At 40.0% G+C, this 21174-nt stretch overlaps 1 protein-coding gene across 1 annotated transcript; it reads left to right on the top strand.

The window, feature by feature from the left end:
- The first annotated feature begins 17891 nt into the window (after window positions 1–17891).
- On the top strand, window positions 17892–20547 carry nitr7b (novel immune-type receptor 7b). Its single transcript, XM_079867558.1, has 5 exons — window positions 17892–17945; window positions 18675–19031; window positions 19304–19441; window positions 19635–19687; window positions 20287–20547. The coding sequence occupies exons 1-5, from the start codon at window positions 17903–17905 to the stop codon at window positions 20401–20403; spliced, it is 708 nt and encodes a 235-aa protein (XP_079723684.1). The 5' UTR covers window positions 17892–17902; the 3' UTR covers window positions 20404–20547.
- Window positions 20548–21174: the final 627 nt, after the last annotated feature.

The raw sequence follows: 21174 nt of genomic DNA, 5'->3' as shown, positions 1-21174 counted from the left end.
TCTGATGTGCTGCAAGAATCAAGAAGGGGATAAAACAATATAATGGTAAAGAAAAACAAGACTGAATTTCTAATACTGATTGATTGATTGATTGGATGAATGAATGCTATTTAACATCTATAGTGAATGTCTACATAAACACAAAGATTACAATATTGCTTTCAGGTAACAAAATTAAAATGTACTTCACCAGCACACAGTTCACATTTTCTTCTCCTCAGCCGTTTGCATAGAATAATGTTCACTACTCCACTGAAGATCAAAATCAGAATATTGCAGACAAACACCACTTCGAAAAGTGTTGTACATTCTGAATAGCCCAAAATAAATAAATAAAAATCATGTTGTTTTTGGAATGCATGAAAATAAATGTATACATGTAATGGGCCTAATTATCAGTCAGGTATAATAGAAATATAGAATACTGGCATTTTTCTGTTTCATGGATGGATTGTTGTATCCTATCAGCAAGCAACTTCAGAATATATTTATTGTTATTAAATGTTGGATTTTTAATGCTTTACATTTAAATGTAATTTATGGAGATTAATTGCAACTGTAATATTTGAAGTACAGAATGCATGATATTTTAGAAATGTTACCTGTCATTTTGTCACCTAGAACAGAGAGACATAAAATAGTATATTAATACTGTTAACATTTACAATATTTAGTAAATGTTCACTGACCTTGGGCTGGAAAACCGACTTACGTATCTGTCAGGCAGCGAGAACTCGTCACACTCACTGAAGAGAGAGGCTTTGAGCGGTGCTTTATATAGGACGCCATTTACTGTGCAGTCGCTGGATCTCAAGGAGAGCAAAGTGCACAGGTGTGGGTTTGCTCTGAATGTTGCTTGAGAGACATTTTAAGGACAGCATTTAATCATATTACATGTTCGAGTTCTAAAAAATGATTTCTTAATTAACATGGAAATGACCCTCATTGTCCTAATGAAATATACACATGCATATTTGAAATAATTACATTGATATGTGCATTTAGGGCAAACATGAAAGCATGATCTTCTTCATAATTTAAACCAACACAAATTAAATTTGAAATCGATAAGTTTACATGTAAATTTAGAGGTCCATGTAAACTATGTATTTTGAGATTATAGGCCTGGTTTCACAGATAGGGTTTAGATTAAACCAGGATTAGACCTTAGTTTTTTTTATAAACGTGCTTTACAAAAAAAAAAAAAAAAAAAAAAAAAAAAAAAAAAAAACATTATTGGTGTGCATCTTGAGACAAAACAATAGCACTGACATATTTTAAGATATATCAGAGCAAGCTGCTTTCAGTTAAAACAGCTCAAACATACATTTTAGTCGGCTTACAGTAAGCCTTGTCTGTGAAACCGGGGGTTATTTTTTTAATATTTATGTTTAGCATTTTATTTATTTATGCAAGTTCTGTGTCCAGATTTTAATCGTTCCCACCTAACTAATCTGATCATCTACTGTTATGTACAGTTAATTCTTAATCTTTGATAAAATATTTGAAAATTATATTTAATAACTAGTAGGCTATCTTAAAAAATATGCACTTATGCTTATGCACCAGCATGACTCAAGTCCAACTTACAAGGTACTGTTTTCTTTCTTTCTTTCTTTCTTTCTTTCAAAGAACATGTCCTTTTCCATGGTGCTGAAGGCATATATAAATAGTAGTTAATTGAAGTACTTTAGGTTTAAATGAAGGTTAATAAAATTAATGGTTGAAAAAAAATTTATTACATTCATTCATTATGAGATCCATTTAGTTTTTTGTTATACATTTTACCAGCTGTCATGAACACACCCCTGGTATATAAATGCATTTTGAAATTCATTGGGTATTAAGGAAATATCTTTCATAGCCTACTACAAGTGCATGTGAACAGTTTGTGAAATGTTGACCACATAAATGTGAGCTCTGACAAAGGCTTACTGAGGTTTGTTTTATTTTCACTCTTGCAGGCTGCGCTTTGTGGCCTGAGATCAGTGCAAAAGAAGAACTGCATGTAGCATCACATCTGCAAACATTAAGCATCAAACAAAATGGTTGATCATATTCTCTTATGCCACATTCTCTGTTCCCCTAACTTAAAACAGAGGAAATGGGAGAAATAGAATGGATTTAAAATTGCAACAAATTCACAAAATCTGAAACAAAAATTCAAGTTATATCTTCTGACAGTTGTTAAAGCTTTTTTAATCATAACTGGTGCGGTCAGTTGTAACACATAAGGTGCTTTTGGTAATGGAAAATATTTTGGTAACAATTGCATTTGTGTGGTTTTAACACTGAGACTTAAAAAGAGGTCACTGTTGTGGGTTGGAAAGACTCTTAAGGCTATTATTACCAAATTCATTCAAATGATGCAAACCACATTTGGTTCATAAATTATATTTTAAGTATAGCCTAGTTAAGTCTGAATGCATTTACCTGCATATACATGAGTTATAGAAATCATTCCATACATCATCTCAAAGTATTGCCAATGGTATTTTAGCCAAACCACATATTACTGCTATTATTGAAGTGACTTGTGTGGTCCCTCAGCAGGCCTAACTCTGCACTGAATCGCTTCTTTTCAAATGATTATTTGTCTCCATCTCTTGGGAATGGCCTTCTTGTAAAGCTTGTTATATTTTAACTTGGGCTTATTGTTTGTGGTGTTGTTGGCCAAGGTGACCAAGCATGATAGATTTCTGGCCATATTTACTAACAAACCCTCTTTTGGCATTAAAAAACTGCTGTGAGGAATGAGGGTTTACTAAAGACACACAGTGTATTGCATATGCATTTCTAGGAGCTTCCCTTTTAGACACAACATTTGCAATCGCTCACTAATTTGCCCTGTTTAGTATGCCTAAATCTGGCCCTTAATGTTAATATACGGACAAAACAAGCATGCAAACAAGTAATAAAGATATCTCATAAACCTTCAGAAGTCATCATCTCTGGGCTGATCTGTTTCTTAAGTTTATTGCAGATTTTATGTTTAAATAAATTCAAACTGTAAATTAACTGAGTTAATTTTAAATTTGTAAATCAACGAAAGTGAAGCGAAACCACACAGTAAAGCTCCAGTGACACGCCTCATGAAAGCTTTTGTTTATTAAAATGCATGCAAAGCACAACAGAGGTGATCTTGTGCTGCCGAGGAAACCTCGTGCATTCTCTTCAATTACACTACACTTTTATTAAGGATAGTCTGATAGTAGAATTTAAGCTTCTTAATGTTTTGACTGTTATATTTACTCTCTAAGTCTTCCATCCTTAAGAATTAATACGTACACTGTAAGAAATTATTTTAAATTTAACTGTAAAAGACAAAAATTCTACTGTAAAAAACTGTATTTTACTACAGGGATAACAGTAATAGATAACCTTATGTTCATGTAATTTTACAGTAACATACTATTAAATGAACAGTGAAAATACAAAAAAAAATCATTTATAATTCACAGTGAAAAATCATAAAATGTGTATGTCTTTATATTAGTACCTCAGCTTGTGGAAAAGTATACATGTGATGAACTGTGATTCATCATGTGACTTTCTCTTCCCTCTGTTATTATGTATGTTAAAGATACAAAACGTCTCGGTTGCGTATGCATCCCTCATTCCCTGAAGGAGGGAACAGACATGTAGTCGACGTCGACTGAATGGGATCACGCTAGGGAGCCTGTCTTCTTTGAGTACTATTGAACGAGCCAATGCAATTGGCATGCGTGATTTGCATCACACACTCTGCCACCACGGTGCGGGTATAAATAAGGAAGTGGATGCACGCACTAGTTGCTTTTCGCTGAGGAGCCGAGAGTAACTCGGAGTCAGCGGTGGTCCAGCTATAGTGGCTAAGGGACTACGTCTCCGTTCCCTCCTTCAGGGAATGAGGGTTGCATACGCAACCGAGACGTTCCCTTTCAGTCGTTCACATTCAGACGTTGACTGAATGGGATCTACTATGGAAAGCGCCACAAGAGCTGCCACCTTCCAGTGCCTGGACGAAAGCCTCCTGACCCCCTGCAATTTTGAGGTGGAGAAGGCAAGGCTTAGGCCAGGGAAGTCAACTGCTGTTCCACAGGACCACTGGGAAAGCGTACCCTATCAAGGAAGGAAGGGACGCTGCGGAAACCACATCCTGCCCGAAGGGAGGTAACGTGGATAATACACATATGGACTGAATGGATGACCGGCAGTACAACATATGGAATGTCACTGGGATGACTCCAGCCTATAACAGGGGGGAGGATCAACCGAACAGTGACAGCAGAGTGGACTCTGCCGAGGGAAGACACAGGCAGGGAGCCGTACCGTGGAAGAATACACATATGGGATCGCCGTAGGGATCACAATATATGGACCCAGCCTAACACAGGTTCCACCAGTGCATACGAGTGATAGGCCTGGCTTCGGACGTTCCGCCACGTCCGTTTCCGAAGAGTATGGAGGAACTCGACAGGGTTCGGCTAATAAGGGGAACTCACTGGAGCAAGAACTGCGCACTTATTCAGTCCATAGCAAGCCGACACTTCGAACCGTGCTTACAGTGAAACTGGCTTCATGTGAAGGGAGCCCATGGGAAGCAACGGTTCGACACATAGGCTAGTTCTCTAGCGAACGTGTATAGGTGTCGCCCAGCCCCCAACTCTATTTAACATCTATTCAGCGAGGCACTCTGTGTCAACGCCCAGGAGGGAGCAATACCCTCGCTGAGGAGGAGCTCACCGCCCAGGTGGGCACGTGTATCTTGGGAAACTTTCTCACCAAGATGAAGGCAACCACATGTAGTGGGCCAATCTCTGCTTGGAAACAGCCTTCCCTTCTGCTGGTTTCCGTAACAGACAGAGCTGGTCTAAGGTCTAGGCTTTGCATTCTGATCACGTATAACCGCACTGGAGCGGACGGACAGAGAAAAAGCCAGGGCTGGGGAGCGAGCCTCTTTGTGAGAGGGTGCTCTCACAGAAGTGATGGTCTCTATAGCATACATTTCTTGCAGTAGTAACAAGAACCTCAGCGTCCCATTCTTTTTAGAACCAGACCTGGAACTCTCCAAGGTCTAGACGCGGGTGCCATCATGCCCCATCCCTGAGAATGTACTCAGAGGAATGAGTCAGGAAGGCTGTCGAGAGGAGAGGTCGGTTGGGCCAATAAGGGGCAACTATCAGGACCTGCTCCATCTCTTCCTGATTTTAGCACCGTAGTGCAAGAAGGCTCACTGGGGAACACATTTCTGCGGGGGCCCCAGGGCCAGCTGTGGCCAGAGTTTTTTCTGTGTCGAGGGATATCCACTCAGAGAGAAGAAGAAACAACTGGCGGAGGTACGAGTCCGAAAGGGCATCAGACGCAGCTGTGTGGCCCCGAAGTGGTCCCAAACAGCTGGCCAGCTGGGGACGGAGTCTCCACTCTATCTGGACCAGAGGCTGTCGTGAGGCTTGTCAGCAGCACGATTCAGCAGGCCAGCAGTAATAACTGGAATGAAGCAATCTTAGAAGCTTCTGACTCCAAGGAGGAGGTGGCGGGCGAGTTGCAACATGCAAGGGGTGCGTAGCTCGACGGTCGCAATGTTGTCTTTTCAGACCAGTACATACTCGCTGAGTAGCGGTGTCTCGAAGCGAGGAAACTGTAAGCAACTTGAGGCAATAGATGTCAGTGTAGTCAGAGGGCACCCAGACCTCGGTTACTGCATGCCCTTTATACGTGGCCCCTCAGCCGGTATTATTGGACACTCGTTCTAGGAGCCATTGGCACGGAGAAACGAAAGGTCTGTTTACGGGCTGAGGGATTGGCGACAGTGTTTATCACATGGAGCGTGTCGCTCTGCCACGGCCACCTCGGGACTCGGCCGTGAAGCCAGTACTTAAGCGGTCTTCATATGGAGGAAGCCGTGTAGCTGCGTCTGCCATATGCCCCAGGAGCCTCTGAAAAAGTTTCAGTGGGACCCTTTCTCACTTCTTGAATAGCACTGAGCTGACACACCTCTATCTGAGAAATGCGCTGGACTGAGACCATCTCCATACTAGAAAAGAGATCCTCAACCCTTGGGCGAGTTTACTCTTTCCCAGTTGACCTGAAGACCCAACTGGCTATGGAGCACTCGAAGGGTAGGACCATGTACTGATACTTCGTACCTTCGAACGGAAGAACACAGGAGGCCTGTGGAGCGGAAGGATAGAGATCTGAAGTACATGTCTTTCAGGTCGAACGCTGCAGACCAAGCTTGGGGATGGGGCATTTTTGAAAATGCATCTCTGTGTTTAGCAATTGGACGGAGGCTTTCGAAAAAGGGCCCATTTCAGTTGACACAGATCCAAGATGGTCGTAACCCACCACACATTTAGGGTACAATGAAGTATGGGCTCATGAAAGCCAGACTTCATATCGGCTGGAGGGAACGGCTAGCTCGCGTCCTTCGCCAGTAGGACTGCGCCGTACACACACAGGACAGGAGCACTGCTTAACACCTAGGTGTGATGAACCTCACTGATTTTTAGGAGCATCTCTGCTCAACACCTAGGTATGATGAATATCACTGAGCCTGAGTGGAAGCCGAGCAAAATGAATCGTAAGCCGAGTCTGAAGGTACCGTTTGGGGCCAGGCTGGACCGATTGAAAGCATTTTAGGCTTCCATAAAACCGAGCCAGGGGCCAGGGAACCACAGATGTACCCAAGGTGGGGCAGCGAGGTGGAGGACAGGGACCCGGCTTGAGAGGCCCGAAGGCGGGGTCTGAGTGTGCAGTGCAACACTTACATGTCTCCACAAGACGGCCAGGGATGCGTGAGAAGGTGGATGACCGGGACTTGCCCTCTTGGGACCCAGGAACAGAAGAATTTGCTCTTTCTTTGAAGTGTGGGTATCGCTTGCTCCACCTTTTTTTGGGAGCCAACGGTGGAACAGACACACAAACAAAGACTCCACCCGGCCCTCATATGGGGGGGGGGGAGTGGATCGGTGACCAACTCCAAAAGCACCCTCCTCCATGCCTGAGCGGCCCGCTCAGGAATGTTTTCGCTGTCGCTTGCCACCTGGCTTGGCAGCGCCTAGAGCGGGCTGGGTGTCCCTACTGCGGCCGCCTCTAAGCTGAGGCCTGGCTGGAGGCTGCTGCAGAGGCCTAGCGGGAGCGGCGGCAGGGGAACACCCTCGGCGACGAGCAGGCGGAGGAACTGCCACCGGCGGCGGGGTAGAGGCAGCAACGGGCTGCCGGGGCAGGATGTGCCGGATGGTCTCCGTCTGCGCCTTGGCGGCAGAAAACTGCTGGCCACAGTTCTCCGCCGCATCGCCAACCAGCCCAACCTGGGAAATTGGGGAGACCAGGAACTGAACCTTGTCCGCATCTGCCATAACAACCAGGCTGAGACAGCGATGGCGCTCCTGGACCACTAACGTGGACATCGCCAGACCGATCACACACGCCACGACACTCATGCCACAGAGGGCGAGGTCGGATGCAGTGCAGAGCTCACCTATGAGTGCACGGTCGTGCATGTCCATGAGTCCCGTGGCCTGATATTGGAGGGACAGCCTCGCAACCCTTCACCGCTCCTCCGTCAAGGGTAGTGAAGGGGGAAAAGCTTATTCGGGCAGTTTCTGGCAGAGAAAGGTGTCATCTACGACCTGGTAAGCTCTCCATGCACTCCGGCTGAGATGTGATAGAGGAGTCAGGGGCCCACAGAGATTGGTTACCGGGTGAGGAAGCCTCACTATGCTCCTCTGATCACCCAACCCACACGGCGCCGTAGCGGGGGGTGGTAATGGGGACTCCACCTTCACACATGAAGGCGAGTCTCGATCTCAACACCGCGATAGTCATCACAATGAGAACACAAACTATCCACAAAAGCTGCCTCAACGTGCTGCAGATATACACATACATTATATATTCACATATATATATTATACATATATACATGTACATTCTACAAACACGTGATACAACTATTGTGACCGTCCATTTGGGGGGAGAGGGAACGATCGCATCCAGAAACGCACGGGTGGAATGGCATCTTGAAAAAGATGCAAACGTACCCGTGTTGCTCTTTCAGGAAATGAGTAACGTATAACCTTGCTAATTCAGTAACAAACAGCTGTTGGATTTACCGGTATATTTTATTTATTTTTGTATTTTTTGTAAATTTCTGTTTTAAATTGTACAATTTAATATGTTTACATTTTTACAATATTTTTATAAATTTATACTCTAAATATTTTTAGAGTTATTCTGGCAACCACAGATGCCAATTTTTTCTGTAAAAGCAGCAGGATATTTTTTTTACATTGCATATAAAATAGGAAAATTTGGTAATCAAGTAGAATGGATTTCCTGACAGTAATACGACTCACTGAGTTTCTTGCTTTTGGTGAGGATGTTGACAGCAAGTGACAAGAAGTATCAATAGAGGGCAGTGTGTGATTATATTTTCCTTAAGTTCTTTTTTTGTTGTTGTTTTTAGGACAAAGCAACAACACTATGATTTAAACCATGAAACCAGTCCCAGTGTTAAAAGTCATATGTAAATGAAAAACATATTAAAAGCACAGACCGTTATAGAAAAAATGATAGACAACCAATTTGTATTATACTCTTGGTCTGTAACATTTTACAGAAATTCACAAAGCTTTTGCCATTTTCTAATACTGTGTCAATGCAGTAAACATTGTATTGTTTGTGATCTCAGACTTTGAAGTGAGTATGTTTCAGATAAATTATTGATAGGTATGTTCTCAACCACACATGTGACTGTGCAGCGATGTGGCTCCAGTCAGAGAGCGAGCAATTAGGCGCATCATTTCCTGTAGAACCTGAGACAGGAAGAAGCCACTCAGTGCAAAGTGAGAACTGCTAAGACGATGTTCAACTAATAGCGCTGTAATAGAGAGCTGCCTCTTTTCATGTGGCGTAGAAGAGGTCAACGTGTGAAAGTCTGCAAAAGGTCTTTGTCACAAGTCTGCTATTGTGCAGAAACAAAAAACATTTTACACTGCTGGGTGACATTGCTTTTAAAGATTAAATATTCAGTTTCACAGCTTGTTATGTGGTGAAAATTATAATCTGCTGTGTAAATACCACAAGATCAAATTTGCCTTCCTAAATCACATAGTTTTCTTTATTTCAAAGTGCTTTTTCAAGAGACCATTTCAGAATTGAATTCCTAGGATGTACAATCTTATTAGTTTTAAAACTAAACACACTAAAAACATTGCTCAAGAGTAAGGATAGATCAACTGTAGCTATAGCAGAATTTCTGTTCACAACATACATTCAGATATTGATATGATAAGCAAGATCAGTTGGTTCATTAAATGTATACTCTTTGTCACATCTTGCAAACCAACAAATTAATTTAGCAAAAAATGTAAGTAGACGCACATTCTCTATGTGCTTATGCTGCAACAGAGGTTTATGCTATTTATTTGTTTACATTTAATAAAGAAAAAACATAAAACCGTAGTCAGTAGTACACTGGGAAGGGGGTTGTGCTTCTTTAATTAAACAGAAATGTTTGTCTGTTGTGAAGGATGTTTTTGTGGTTTTGATTCAGAGAGGGGCTTCAAAACAGAAGTAAGAGGTCAGTCCTGTGGTTGGAAAATGATCAAACCACAATGTGCGCAAGCAATGCATGTACAAAGAGATGTGCCAAAGTGCAAACAAGCATCTCATGATCTCATTTTTCTTCATTTTTTATCTGTCAATTTGTCCATTTTTTTATTTTTTATTAAATGCAATATTTGTTTTCATTTTTATTTTAATAATAATTGAAAAATTATTTGAATACGCAATCTAAAATAACTGTTTTTAATAAGCTTTTTCTTTTAGGAAAGACACTTTAAACAGCAACTCTGCTCTGACACATAAATCTTTAAAAGTGTTAATGTATTTAAAAGTGTTGGTTACATCAATCAGATTTTTCACACATTGGCGAATGTCAATGCTGGTCCGCTGAAGTTCACATCTACACTTCTCTCTCTGTACTGAGCAGCTTCTCTCTCTCACTCCTCCACAGGAAGTGATGCGGCTAACAAGCTGTCTTCTGGTTGGAGCCTCAGCTGCTGTCACACCCTATATGCATTGTTTGTGCAAAAGCCAGTGGTTTGGGCTAACACTGATGTTAAAATAAACTCAAATCAGATATCAGTCTCAAGATGATCAGATAATCTGATGAACTGAGCTGATCAGTTGTTTAATGTGCAGGTAAGGTGTTCATTTGCTGTTTGTTACTGTTGAGGCTCAGTAAACATGCATGTGGCGTTAAGACGCATAGGTATGACACACAAGATAAAAGTATCAGTTTGACATCATGACCACATGCTTTCTGAAAATAAATGATCATCACAGTAAAGGCCAAATTCCCCGTGTGGTACATAACATTACTAAGATGAATCAAAAAACGGTTTACAACTGCATGCACTGGAAGCTTTCATGAGCTTTGCAGCAAATAAAGTGCAAACTTACCAAATCTGATGGCTGAAGATGCAAAATTGGTTGCATTGTGGTTACATAGTCCACTTTAGACATTCTACTAAATATAAGAAACTTTGCAACTACATGACAAATAACTCTCATTAATTTGCAACTATATGTCAACTCTCATTAGACTCAGAGTATAAGTAGACTATTAGGTTAGTGTTAGCATAAATTAAGCAGACAGATATCAAAATAAAGTGTTAGCAGATATTAGACAGACAGTTTAGTAATAATCTAATGACTGCTGTTGACATGTAGGTGCAACGTTACATTTACATTTACATTTACATTTAGTCATTTAGCAGACGCTTTTATCCAAAGCGACTTACAAAGTAGGACTAGATTAAGCGAGTCATCATGAAGAGGCAAAAAACAAGAAGCAGCGCAAGAAGTGCTCAAGATACAACGTTCAGGCATTATTCAGAGTAGCATAAGCCCGATAAGTGAGGGTTAGAGGGAAAGGGGAGGTGTTTTTTTTTTTTTTTTTTTTTTATGAGGTTAAGTGCTCCCGGAAGAGATGGGTTTTCAGATGTTTTTTGAAGGTTGTCAGGGATTCTGCATTCCGGATGAGGGTGGGGAGAGCGTTCCACCAGCATGGAACTGTGAATGAGAATGTTCTGGAAAGTGATTTTGTGGCTTTCTGGGATGGAACCACGAGACGTCGCTCGTTGGCCGATCGTAGGCTTCTGGCAGGGATGTAGACTCGTAGGAGTGAGTGAAAGTAGGAGGGAGCTGAGCCTGTGATAGATCTGTAAGCAAGCGTCAATGCCTTGAACTTGATGCGAGCAGCGAGAGGTAGCCAGTGCAGTGAGCTGAACAGAGGAGTGACGTGGGCCCTCTTTGGCTCGTTGAAGACAAGACAGGCTGCAGCATTTTGGATCATCTGTAGAGGTTTAGTTGCACATGCTGGAAGTCCGGCCAGAAGAGCATTACAGTAGTCAAGCCTAGAAATGACCAGGGCCTGGACGAGAAGTTGTGTTGCATGCTCAGTTAGGAAAGGCCTGATCTTCCTGATGTTGTGCAGTGCAAACCTGCATGATCGAGCTGTCTTTGAAATGTGATCTGTGAAGGTCAGCTGGTCATCAAACGTTACTCCAAGATTTCTCACCGACTTTGATGGGGTGATTGATGATGACTCTAGCTGGATAGTGAAGTTGTGCTGTAGAGACGGATTGGCAGGGAGGACGAGAAGCTCAGTCTTTGCCAAGTTGAGCTGCAGGTGATGTTCCTTCATCCACGTCGAGATGTCTGCCAGGCAGCTTGAGATCCGTGCAGCTACTGTGGGATCATCTGGTTGAAACGAGAGGAAGAGCTGTGTGTCATCAGCATAGCAGTGGTAGGAGAAGCCGTGTGCTTGTAGGATGTGTCCCAGTGATGTGGTGTAGATGGAGAAGAGGAGGGGACCAAGAACTGAACCCTGGGGAACCCCTGTGGTCAGTTGATGTGCTCTGGATACCTCGCCTCTCCATGCGACCTTGAAGGACCTACCTGTGAGATAGGACTCAAACCAGTGGAGTGAAGTTCCTGTGATGCCCAGTGCTGAGAGGCTGGACAGAAGGATTTGATTATTCACAGTGTCGAAGGCAGCAGACAGATCCAGGAGGATGAGGACTGAAGATTTGGAAGCAGCTTTTGCGATCCGTAGGGCTTCTGTGACTGACAGTAGTGCAGTCTCAGTAGAATGCGCTTTCTTGAAGCCGGATTGGTTGACATCCAGCTGGTTGTTGAGAGACAGAAAGGATGTTACTTGGTTGAAAACAGCTCTTTCAAGTGTCTTCGCAATGAATGGTAGGAGAGAGATAGGTCTGTAATGTTCTACAAATGATGTGTTTAGCGTTGGTTTTTTAAGCAGTGGAGTAACCCGAGCCTGCTTGAATGCTGTAGGGAAAATGCCAGTATGGAGGGATGAGTTGATGATGTGTGTGAGTGCTGGTAGAAGTGTGGGAGAGATGGCTTGTAGAAGGTGTGAGGGGATGGGGTCTAGAGGGCAGGTGGTAGGGTGACTGGAGAGGAGAAGTGTAGATACTTCTTCCTCGGTTAGTGGAGAAAAGGAGGGCAGAGGGATGTTGGCTGTGGAAGGGGTCGGTCTGGGTTCCTGTGTGTGTGGAGCTGAGAACTGACTGCTGATAGATGTTGTTTTGTTGGTGAAGAAGATCGCAAAATCGTCAGCAGTTAAGGAGGCGGCGGGTGGTGGTGGAGGTGGACAGAGGAGAGAGTTGAATGTCTTGAAGAGTAATCGTGTGTTGGAGGAGTTGTTGATCTTGTTGTGGAAGTATGAAGATTTTGCAGCATGAACATCAACAGAAAAGGAAGAGAGGAGAGATTGATACGTACTCAGGTCAGATGCGTCTTTTGATTTGTGCCATTTCCTCTCCGCTGCCCTGAGTTCGGTCCGGTGTTCCCTAAGAACCTCAGATAACCAGGGGTTAGAGGGAGTGGCGCGTGCTGGCCTGGAGGAGAGAGGGCAGATAATGTCCAGAGAAGAGGTTAGAGTGGAACATAGGGTATCCGTTGCGGTATTCACATCCAGAGATGAGAATTGTGAGGGTGGGGGAAGAGAAGATGAGACGGCAGAGGAAAGATGGGAGGGGGAAAGTGAGCGCAGGTTTCGCCTGAAAGTGACTGGTGGTGGGGTTGGTGGTGCAGGGGTAGAGAGTTGTAGACTGAAGGTAATGAGGAAATGATCTGAGACATGGAGAGGTCTCACCAAGATGTTGTCTGTGGTGCAGTTGCGTGTGTAAACCAGGTCCAGTTGGTTGCCTGATTTGTGAGTACCTGTGGTGATGAGTTGTGTGAGATCGAAAGAGGCTAGGAGAGAGATGAAGTCTGCTGCATACGGCTTGTCGAGATGGATGTTGAAGTCACCAAAGACTAGAAGTGGGGTGCCGTCCTCAGGGAAGGAGGACAGCAGCACATCCAGCTCATCCACAAAATTACCCAGCTGACCTGGGGGACGATAAATGACTACAATATGGATCTTAATGGGAGTTGTGAGTGTAATAGCATGATATTCAAATGAGTTGTTGTTGCATATAGAAGAGAGCGCAGAGTATTTGTAATTGTTAGAAACGAGGAGCCCTGTACCCCCGCCTCTCCCAGACTGGCGAGGGGAGTGAGAGAAGGAGAAATTGCTAGAGAGAGCAGCGGGGGTTGCTGAGTCTTCTGGACGAATCCAGGTCTCAGTCAGGCCTAAGATATTTAGAGTAGAATGAGATGCAAAGGCTGGAATGAAGTCAGCTTTATTGACTGCTGACTGGCAATTCCATAGACCCACGGAAAGAGAGAGAGGAGTGTGTGGGGATGAGAGAATGGGACGCAGATTGGCAGTATTGCGCTGCCTTTTGAGCGTGATGAAAGGGCGTTGCCGAGTGATAACAGTAATGTGTTGAAAGCACATGTTGTTTAAGGTGAACAATAAGATAAAAGAGTGAAGGAAAAGGGAAAAGGAGATACTTAAGTGCCTGTCTGGTGTCCTTGCTCGGTGGAGTCGCGCAGGTAGAGTCGATGGTCTTTACCCGAGTTGGTAAAGAGTCAGGAGAATGTCTGGTAGAGAGTTTAAACAAAGTGTTAGTGGCAGTCTACTAATACTCTAATCAATGACTGTTAGTTGATGTATAGTTATTTACAGTTATTGCAAAGTTATTTACATGTAAAAAAAGTTCCTATTAATGTTTGTTTATTTGTCTGTTGTCAATAAGTCAGTGAAACACATGACTAAATCCCATGATTACCATTATGAGGCTCATATTTGGTGATACAGTTGTGCAACTAAAAATATGAATGTACAAAGAGTCAATATAAATTTCAAAGTAGCATATTTTTATACTGCCATCAATTTTAACTGGGCTGAATCGTACAACTGCTATAGTGAAAAAAAAAAAAAAATCATACTCATTCTGTCCTCATCACCACTATAAGAGAAAACCTGGCATTGAGGACAAATAAAAACTGGACAACTCTTCTTCCCAGCCAAGTCATCCATCTTTCTTCTCAGACTCGTTCTACTTTAGTTGGGTCACACAGTCAAGGCCTGCAGAAAAAAAAAAGAAAAAATCAATGAGCAGATTACTTGGCCTTGTCTTTGTTGCATAATAAAAACCAGGGGCCGTGAATTTAGGAGCAACTCCTAAAAATAATGGGTGTGTCACTCGTAACTTTAGGACTCCTAATTTTTTTGACTAAGAGTAATTCACGAAGCGTTTTAGCCCTAAAAGTAGCACCTAAGCCTGGGACAGCTTAAAAGAATTCGAGAGGACTCTTAACTCACTAAGACCTATTCACAAACCGCTTTTTGTGGCATTTCACGTTGCAATGTTTTGAAATGCGTATGCGGCGGCTACAGGAGCTTCCAATCGCGAGGGAACAATTTTGCATTGTAGGCATAACTAGGGATGCAATATTTTTTTTATTACACCAACAACAACCAAAACTACTCATTGCATGTAAACTAATTGTAACGTTTCATTGTGAATCAAAATGTTCTTCTCTTTGCAAACGTAGGCAGAGGCATATAGTGACAGATTAATTCAATAATGTTGCAAAGATATTGCATCAATCCATATGTTTCTTTAGGCTACTAGGCTATTTGTTTTGCCTTACTCTTTATTCATTTAGGCTATTTATTCAGTTATTCATCTTCTTCCGTCCTTCGCACTACTTGTGTAGCGCACGCATTCTCAGACCTGTCACCTGTCACTCATCATCGTAGGGGAGGTGTTTGGAATCATTCCCGCGTTACAATCATCAGCCAATCAAGGTGGTCACTTCAGTCAAGCTCGTGCATGAGTAATGATGTCATCCATAGCAACGAAGACTCACTCTTAGTTTAGGAGTTGTCATTTTTCTTTACTAAGAGTAGGTCTGAAAGGCGTTGTGAATAACTTTTAAGAGAAAACTCCTAGCTAAAATCTTTTAGTGCGATTTAGGAGTACTCCTAGTGGTAAGATAAAATGCTTTGTGAATACGGCCCCAGACCTTTAACTCTTTCCAGCACCTGGTTTAGGCCTTAGTTCATCTTACAACTATAGATTAACTTCAAGTTGTATCTAATCATATAACATCCATCAAAGTATAAATACACACACCTTTTATTTGGTCACTTTGATAAAAAAAGTAAGTTATAATGTGAAAAGTAACCAATATAATATGTCTCTGTCCATGGTGCTGAAATTCAGCTTATGAAGGGGTGTGTTGAAACAGTTAAACCTGTTAAAGCTTTGTATGGGATCCTGATATCTTGCATTAGAGTAGATTAATTCATTTTGTCCTGATTTTGTGATTGATGTGAAAACCAGTTTAAATATAAATAGCATTTCTGATAGAGTGAAATTGTTTAACTACACACTAGGCCTTTTATTTAACACAGCCAGCCTAAAACCTGAGGTCAAACATCACGGAGTTGCAGTTTAGTCAGTCGCTATTACAATGGAAACTTTCAGCCGCTGAGGTGTGAGCACTTTCTTTCCACTCTCGATCTTACTAGGTGACTATGAGTTATTTTTGTGGCCTGGGCTCATAGTCCAAAACCACAAGTGTATAAAGTGTCATGCTACTGCTTCTACCAACATCAGACAAGAGAAGAAAGAAAAAAAGGTTCATAATACACTCCAACTATTTTAAAAAGTCTTTTGCTAATTCTTTTAAATTACACCTTTGTACGATTTTCATATTAATTGAGAGGCTACTGGGATTTGTTTACATTTATTTTTACATTTATTTTATATTTATGTAGTGATAATTTTGAAATATTATAATAAAAATGTTACGCATTCATATTAATTTTTAACCCAAAATATTTATATTAGTAAAACATTTAGTGCAAGTCAATGAATTCAAAACTGGCTGATTTTGTGTGTTTGTATTTATATTTTTATAAAAGTAGGTGAAACTGCACTGCTTGAAACACGCCGCACAAATATAGGAAAATATAATGAAGAAGCAGAATTTGTAAGGGATATTTTAAATAAACAAACAAACAAACAAATAAATAAATTAGTCACAAAACAGTTTATATGGTTTATATGTAATAAAGTCATACATCTCAGTATTGTGTGTGGAAACACACACACACACACACCTTAAATACACAACACCTTGTGTTTCTGCTCATTAAAATAGCATAGTGTACTGTAAGCATGCATGACACACTGAAGTTAAACAACCAATCATAATAGACCCAACCACATGTAACAGTTATTGCTAATGTATTGGTAAATAATAAAATGCATCAACTATTGGCACCGTTAAACTGTAGTAAAGCTCATTCAGTGTGTGTTTGTCCACTGAAGTTCACGTCACCAGGGCTCTTCTACACTGAACTGCTACTTCCTGTCACTCCCTACAGGAAATGATTCTTTGTTTCAAACTCTGCCACTTCATTTAATGAGAGGCTGCTTATGTTTAAACACGGCCATGTGGTCTGTGGTGTGGTTGGTCTACAATCACTGTGCTTATTTTTTTTAAAAAAGAAAGAAAAATTTAATTAAATAAAAAATCATAATGCTGTAAAAACATGTTTTCCCAGACTTTATTTATTGTGCAAAAAATTGTTATTTAGCTAGTAGCCCACATATTACTTACATGTACTGCACTCCTCATTATGGATTTCTTAATTTATGTTGAATAAACATTATAAAACAAAACAAGAAAAAACTTAATCTTTTTGCCAATTTACTTTTTATAGGCCTACAGGCTGGCCAGCTCAGACGGCCCAACATTTCACACGTTCACTATAATCAATACTATGACAGAAATGTCTCCACCTAATGGCTGAGCTTTATTTTAATTGTTTTGAGAATGATGTAAGATTTAGCGATGTTACAGAGGCATTGAAATCTGTTATTGATATATATATATATATATATATATATATATATATATATATATATATATATATATATATATATATAGAGAGAGAGAGAGAGAGAGAGAGAGAGAGAGAGAGAGAGAGAGAGAGAGAGAGAGAGAGATTTGGACACGGATATATCATCACTTAGATACATCATTGAGCCTTCAGTTCATTATGATGGTGTCAAATGTGAGATTTTAAATAACTGCCATATTTTATTATTATCATTTTACATGTAAATAAATTTAAGCTATAGCTATAGGTCTATAGATCTACTCAGAAGTGCTGTGATGCTGTTTTTTTCTCTTTCTGCAAAAACAAAACAAATTCTAGTGAATCTAAAAAAAAAAAAAAAAAAAGAGAATTCAAGATCTCTGCAAAGCGAGTTTATTATCATTTTTATTATTTCATAACATTGCAACATGAGTTTTAGACAACCCTCAAGCCCTCTTTCAAAGTTGTAATATACAGTGCAAATTAAAGTCTGCTTTAATACAGACTGGAGCAAGTACAGAGTAAAAGCCACTCCCCCTTCAAATAAATAAAGCTCAATTCAATTCTCCTCAGTTGAGTCGATTGGACTGGAACGTAAAGATGAATTTGTCTTCAACACATCCTCTGATGCTCTTTTTAATAGGTAAATATACATTTATGATGTTTGCTATAGAATTTGGAAAATGAAAGATTATTTGCCATGAATTTAATAAATAATAATTATCAATGTGTAGATACATTTTACTGTACCATGTGTAATATACAATACCTCACAAAAACATAAGTATATATGTCTATAAAATCTGTTTATATCATATAATTTGCCAATGCTTTTTCATTTATCTTTAATTAAATAACTGATTTTGAAAGCACAGGGCAAAGCTATTTCCAAGAAGTATAGAGAAACATCACATGCTGTTGTGTTTACTTTATTTTTAGATTCAGAACAATCTTGTCACTATCCATTTACATTCATATATTTCCTTTGCAGTTTTAAAGGAAGAGTTCGTCCAACTAAAATTAAATTTCTGTCATAACTGAATCACCCTCATGTTGTTTCAAACCTGAAGGACCGACTTTCTTCTTTGTGGAACTCAAAATAAGATGTGTGGAGGAATGTCTCTGTGTATTTTTATTAATTTAAAACTCAAACTATGTTTTTTGGACACCAACAGTCTTCATATCTTCTTTTGAGTTACCGCAGAAGATAGTCGCATGATACCATTGAAAGTACTTTGTAACATTTGTAATGACTTGTAATGTGATTTCAGACATGACGCAACGCAATGTTTTAGAGCAAAACGCAGCTTACATTTGAATCCGAATCACCGTCTTCTACTTTTCTTCTTATGACATTATTGATTGTTTTCAGGTATCATCTTCGTAAAACGAACATCTTTAACTTCGGTGAAAACGGTGAACAGTGGATCTACTGTCTCTCTTCTGTGTTCAAACATCTTGACAGAACCCAGTTACATCGCCTGGTTCAAGCAGATTAATGGATCTCTTCCACTTTGCATTGTTACTCAATATGTGAGCAAAACACAAGCAGAATCCATATATTTCAATGGCTTTAAGAAGGATCATATGGAGATGTCAGTGAACCAAACATTTTCTTCCCTGAAGATTGTCAATGTTGACGTCTCTGACTCTGGAATGTTTTACTGTGGAAGTTTTTGGACAAACTACATGAAGTTTCACAACAAAACACAGTTAGTGGTAGTAAATGGTAATACCTGAGTCTATTAAACTGATTCATATTCAGAATCATTGCTATTCAGTTACTAATAATTATTGTGTATTCTTTTTTATCTTCAAAAGAAAGTAATCCGTTTAAAGTGGATATTGCAAATGCCGATTGTGGTATGTGTCTTACAGTTAAAAGAGAAAGTAAATTTGACACTCATGCAACTTTTCTTTATTTCTAGCTTACATAATCTTGTTCTCTCTGACTTTCCTCCTCTCTCTCTTTTTTTTTAATGATTTGAATGGTTTTAACAGGGGCGGTGGAAGAAACTTCAAGATCCTGCCACGTCTATTATACACTCACACTGATCTTGAGCGGCTTGGTTTTGCTTCCCACTGTTTTTGCGATTGTAGTCTTAATCAGGACGAAGGAAAGAAACAAGCAGAAACAAGGCACGTAAACATCACAGTAGCACCTTAAACTAATAATAATAACTAAATTTACTAGCAAAACCTTTACAAATAGATTAATTGATAATAAGTTTCTGTACTGCTGGTATCAGTGATGATATTACCAAATCAGAATGACTGAAAAGTGCTACCATGTGAAAGTAAATAATATTAAGGACTGTCTTGTTTTTCTTAGATACTCAGAGCCATGGTAACAATGAAGAGATGAACAAACAGTTGCAGAAAAGGGTATTTCAAATCAAATTATTGTTATTTCTATTATAGGGGAGGCTGGTTGTAACACAAGGTTAAAAAATGAGCTACATTGATGAAATCCCTATAGGTGAAAGTAGACTGCAAGTTCCTGTGTATACATATAGTCAAAATGCATATTACATATACCTCAAAAAATTCCATGTTAGGCCTATAAATATTAAAAATGGCTGAGAAGACATGAAGAGGTTGTAACACTTTTTTTACATTTACTTTTTCTATACACAAAAAGACCATATGTGTAAAATCCGACATTTGACACAATATGAAAGTGACTAACATGCGCACTTTATGTTAGTTTCAATTGTTAGCACATATTTCAATCAGGTATTTTTTCTTTATTATTAAAGTGCTTAAAATGAAATGGGAGTTCAGAGTTTTGAGTTGAGAGGGGATTGAAAGGGGTTTGTATAAAAAAAAAAAAAAATTTAAGTAAATTTGTTTAATGCATGTACAAAAATTTAAATGATATCATGTTTGTTTTGGTTAAAAAAGTGTTACAAACCTCCCCAGTTTCGCCTATATGATTGTGCACATTCATAGCATGTTTGTATTTTTTATTTTTGTGTTGCCAGGAGCAAGATGAAGACTTGAACTATGCAGCTCTAAGTTTAGACAAGAAGAAGAGCAGAAGACCAGTAAGAAACATGAGGGAGGTGGAACCAAACGTCATTTACGCTGCCACACGCTGATCCACAGATTATCAGACCGTTTCTCACAAAACACAATTAAATCTCTGCTTATGTTAAATACACTAACTGTGTAGCTAGTTGTGCTGTTGACTGTAGTTGTGAACGATGTTGTGATTTTATGCTATTTTATGTCTAGCGCTTTGGTCCATATTTGAAGAGTTCAGATGCAAAAGCCTCTAAGTGCCATCTGAAATTTTCTTCTAGAAAGATAATTTTTATCAAGCTTGTATATTTCAGTTCAGTAATTTCACTTAAATGGCAATGAATGACAATATGACAATAAAATTACCTATTAATTGCCATTTAAGTGAAATTACTGAACTTAAATATACAAGCTTTATAAAAATTATCATTCTAGAAAAAAAATTCAGATGGCACTTAGAGGCTTTTGCATCTGAACTCTTCATTTACAGTTTTGTAAGTGCTTTTTAAATAAAAATTTGAGTTGAGTTTAGAGCCGTCACAAGAGGGGTGTAAAGCAGTGATGACTTTGGGGCCAGTGTAAATGCATTTATGGCACCTCTGCAACATTAAACAGAAATGTAGATTGTGTGGTATATATTTCTGCTACAGATGCATCCTCTGTTTGTCGTTTATGACAGCAGGATCTGATCTGCTGTCATTGTGAGACCTGATAATGTCAATTATGTACAGTCAATCAACTGAACACATGTGAATTTGAAACAAACTTGGGATGTACAGTTCTGCTAATAAGTTTACATACCCCTTGCAGAATATGCATTAAGAGCTGGTGGGAGTGAACTTTATGAA

The sequence above is a fragment of the Squalius cephalus genome (assembly GCF_949319135.1).
Source record: "Squalius cephalus genome assembly, chromosome: 3".
Classification (NCBI taxonomy): domain Eukaryota; kingdom Metazoa; phylum Chordata; class Actinopteri; order Cypriniformes; family Leuciscidae; genus Squalius; species Squalius cephalus.
The sequence above is the reverse complement of the archived record's forward strand: the minus strand, read 5'-3'. Positions and strand labels throughout refer to the sequence as shown.